The sequence below is a fragment of the Haliotis cracherodii genome, unplaced genomic scaffold (genome assembly GCF_022045235.1).
Source record: "Haliotis cracherodii isolate W230 unplaced genomic scaffold, xgHalCrac1.p SCAF_3, whole genome shotgun sequence".
Lineage (NCBI taxonomy): Eukaryota > Metazoa > Mollusca > Gastropoda > Lepetellida > Haliotidae > Haliotis > Haliotis cracherodii.
The window spans coordinates 56,486,820-56,490,931 of NW_027266286.1; the positions used below are offsets into that span (position 1 = coordinate 56,486,820).

Below are 4,112 nucleotides of genomic sequence, written 5' to 3' on the forward strand. Positions count from 1 at the left end.
AACAATACTCCTTTCTACACAACTGATACAGGTTCTTTACCGGGCGCAAAATATTGCATCCTATAAACATACAACATGAGAATGGACACAAATAATTACATAGCGTACTGTTGGATCTAAAACTAGTATGGCTTTTTGAGTCAGTAAATTTATCAAAGCTTTAGAGACCACCATGTTCATGCCATGGACCCTCAAAATTTATGATTGAGAATCTGCAAGCCTCAAAAATAGATTGCTCCAGTTAAATTAAATTCCTGTTACCATACTCTGATCTTTCAGAAGCAATTTGCTCAAACTCATCTCTGCGAAGATATAATGTGTACTGTTCTACAATGTCTTAGGCAGTACTTGTAATAGTTGCAAAAACTTTGAATTGTCTAAAATACATCATCATCATCATCATCATCATCATCATCATCATCATCATCATCATCATCATTAATTTTCAATCAATAATACATCTCTTATATATCATACCAGAAGTAATAATAAAATTCAGACCATCATGATACTTAACTTGATTCAACTTCATCACAACTGCTGGGTGAGTTTGTTTCAGAGAATTAACTTGTATCTGTTTAATCAAATTCTGTTATAACGGGAAAACACCAGTTGACCGTACAAGTGTATACAAGCCATAGTTAATAATACAAGTACAGAAAAAATATGTACCTTTGTCTGAACATGCTGCATCCGTTGAATTTGAGCACACATCTGTTTTTCCGTTTGTTTCTGTACTATCACTACCAGTTGGGGACTTGGACATAACCTTATCACTTCTAGAACAAGTCGCTGTATTACCTTCCCGCTGATTGTCTACAGGTCCTGACTGTTTGGTAATTAAAATTTGGGTTGAAGACGGGTGTTGGTTGCTGACATTCTCCTTGCAGTTTCCACCACTGCTGCCACAAATGTCTGAGCTTACAGACTTGGTCAGCTGAGATTGATTATCAAATTTTAACTTTTCTACATTCTGGATATCACGCAAACCTGATCCTACACATGCTTTATTCCCAACTTCAGTCAGGGGGACAGAAGTGTGAATGTTTAAGGACTTGTGTTTATTTCCCATGTCGACCTTTTCACCCTTATTAGTCCTCACCATTTCCCCAACTCTCTTGTCTATCTCTTCTTTTCCATGGTTGTCTCCCTTCCTCCTACCCTGCCTCTGTGAATCCTGGGGGGTGGGGCTGGAGGAGTCAGGGCACAGAGCTACTGTAGCCAGAGTTGTTGTGGGTGGTGTCTGATATGAGTTTATTGTTGCAAACAGTGCCTGAATGGGTTTTTCCTTTTTTGTCGTACTTTTTCCTTTATCCAACCCACTGCAGTGTTTCTTGTCTGCTGGACTTTGTGTCGGGGTCTGGATATGGACTGAATCTTGACTTCGCTGAGAGAATTTAGCTTTAGCGGTTTGTAATTTTGAAGAACTCTTTGTAGCCCTGGTTCTTTTCCCTGTCGTTATTTTAGTAGGTGTGTGAGACTCGTTGGAACGTGCATGACCTGACCCACAATTATGATGATAGCGCGAAGATGTATATTTTGAATTACTTTCATTTCCAGCTGGTTTAATTAAGCCATCACCATCCATCTTTTTATCACAATCACTGACAGACACAGCCGCCTTTTTATGCTTCTGTGGGGTTACAGAATTCAAAATGGCTACATTACAAACACCTTGCTTTTGTCGAATAGGTGTTCTTGTTTTCTCATCAGTCAACTTTGCCACGGGCGTACTGCAGATGGGGGCTCCTTTGCTTCCCAATTGATAATCTGCTTCCATTTTGTCAACTGCACACATGAAGTCAGAGTCAAGTTCAAGGCCAAATGAAGAGCTGAGAGATGAGCTGATGTCAACATCTTTGGCTCCACTAGCTCTAACAGTTTCAGTTCTGGTAGCTTTCTTGCTGTCATTTTCTGAGCTGAAACATTAACAGGGGGAGGAAGTTCATTATAATGAGCCTGAGGTAAGCCGGATTTTAAACTGGAAGCCCATGGCAAGCATATTGTGAAAAATCACAATTATTTTGTTTAGATGTAGGAATATTAGGAAAGCCTGTAGCTTCTTAAATTTAGAGGTCATTAAAGTAAATGCAATGGTGTAAAAAAACAGTAACCAAATAACCACTTTCTTGTTTTTTCTTTATTCATTCTGTTGTTGGTGAATTTAAAGTTATCTTTGCAAAGCCAAGACAGCAAAACCCAACAAGTGGTAGTACAGATATAAATGAATTGGTTTAACACAGCTACTTTACATAATCTTAAAATCTGCAAGAACTAATTGACTACTCCCAAAATATAGTGATGTGATATCAGCCAAGGGTCATGAAAGTATTGTTTGAAATTGTGGACTAGTTGGTTTTAACACAAGTGGTTTACTGCTGTTAGATTCACTGTTTTAACCATATTAACTGTTCAGCTGTTGCAAACTGACTTCTTGAAAAATACCAAGTTTTATTACACAAAACGTATTTCAATTTGCCAGGATGATTGATACGTCCATATGGATTCTGCTTGGATAGCATGCTACATACCCCTTCCTTGTAGCAGTGGCTCCTGCAGATGGGTTTACTGGGATCCTCCCAAGTCTCTTCCTTCCAGAATAGGAGAGGACAGAGGAGTTGGCTGAAGCATCGGAGGCTTTGCGTACTCCTGTGAATTGTTTTTGTTGGCGCCATGACTCTGTTAATTTTTTCATTTTTATGTCAGAACATCTGGACCTGCAAAGTCATCTCCTTCCACATGTTCCATAGCAAGTATTTGCTGACAGGAAGATGTAAGGTGTTGAATGACCATTGATCTGAAATGATATCATAGCTATATTAGTAGTAGTTTGTACATCTCATTGATGTATTGCTGAAGGAGATTTCAAAACGTACTTGATTCATTATGATGCACAGTCATGCTGCATGTTGCATGTTGTTACATGTAGCAATATAAAATAAGGTTAGAAATAACAGAATTAATATAATAAAAATCATATGTTCACTAGTGCAAATATCTCTTCACGTACACCAGTGTATTGTTTACCTCATCCAGATAGCATCAGCAATTGTCATTTTTCTAAAGGGGAGCTCAAGAGGATTACAAAGTATTGGGGGGGAGGGGGGAATAAAAAATTGTTTACACTCACATGCGTGTCATAGTGATTTTACTAAACATGTGTAAGGAGTCATGTATTGCACTTGTTCTCGCTCAGGAAATACAAGAATTCTAACACTCGTTTTGTAAAATCAGTATAACACACATATGCTTGTAAAAACTGCAAGCACTAATTGATTTCTCCCCAAATGTAGTAATGTGGTATCAGCCAAGGGTCATGATAGTAGTGTTTGGAATTGAGGACCCCAAACACTTTTATTTTAGAGAGGCGACAAAAATGGTGTCTGAAAAACTTAGAATCTGTTACTAAGGAATGAGCTCGTGCACATCTCTTACCAAAATGGCGGAAGGTGTCCGGTATACTGCATTCTTGCGATACTCGGTATCATGGTTTAGATATGATGCATAACAATGTTTTAATATTGACATGCCATAGCGTGTCATAGTATGGGTAACTGAACTGGTGTGAGGTGGCCAGTGTGAGTGTATGTTATGTATATGTAGTCAACCGTCTTCAATCTTTCTGGGTTCCACAAGACCGATGATCAATGATTCAATATTTGTTTCATTGTGCAAAAAATCTTCAAGTTGTTCTCAACATTGAACAGTGCATGTCTGTCTTGCGTGACTTGAAACTGGCACGTATGTCTACACTATGTTGTAATTCATAATTACAATCCGAAACGCAGTACAATATAGCTTGCTATATGTATAAATCAAATATTGCATGAACTCATTTTTGAAGTTTCCGCTCTTCCGACGCCATTTTGTGTAAAAAAGAACGAAGTAGATTTGGAACGAAATAACAACACTACGAAAACATACACGTTTCGCTAAATGTGAAAAATCATATTCTCAGCTTCACAATTTATACTTATCGAGCTTTTAAAACCCTTTAACCAAAATATCTATCCTTATATAATGATTTACCAACAAAACTCGATCCTTATTTCGATACATTATCTCAGTGAGTACTTTTAGTAGCAACAAAGCATTATGGGAAATTATTGGCG

General features: G+C 37.8%; 1 protein-coding gene across 1 annotated transcript in view; it reads right to left on the reverse strand.

The window, feature by feature from the left end:
- Window positions 1-2,695, reverse strand: part of LOC139475555 (DNA polymerase theta-like) — a 41,927-nt gene extending 39,232 nt beyond the window's left edge. Inside the window, exons 1-2 of the mRNA XM_071258746.1 lie at window positions 2,532-2,695; window positions 802-1,919 (exon numbers count right to left, since the gene is read on the reverse strand). Of these exons, the coding sequence (XP_071114847.1) occupies window positions 802-1,919; window positions 2,532-2,695 (1,282 nt within the window). The remainder of the gene's footprint in view (window positions 1-801; window positions 1,920-2,531) is intronic.
- Window positions 2,696-4,112: the final 1,417 nt, after the last annotated feature.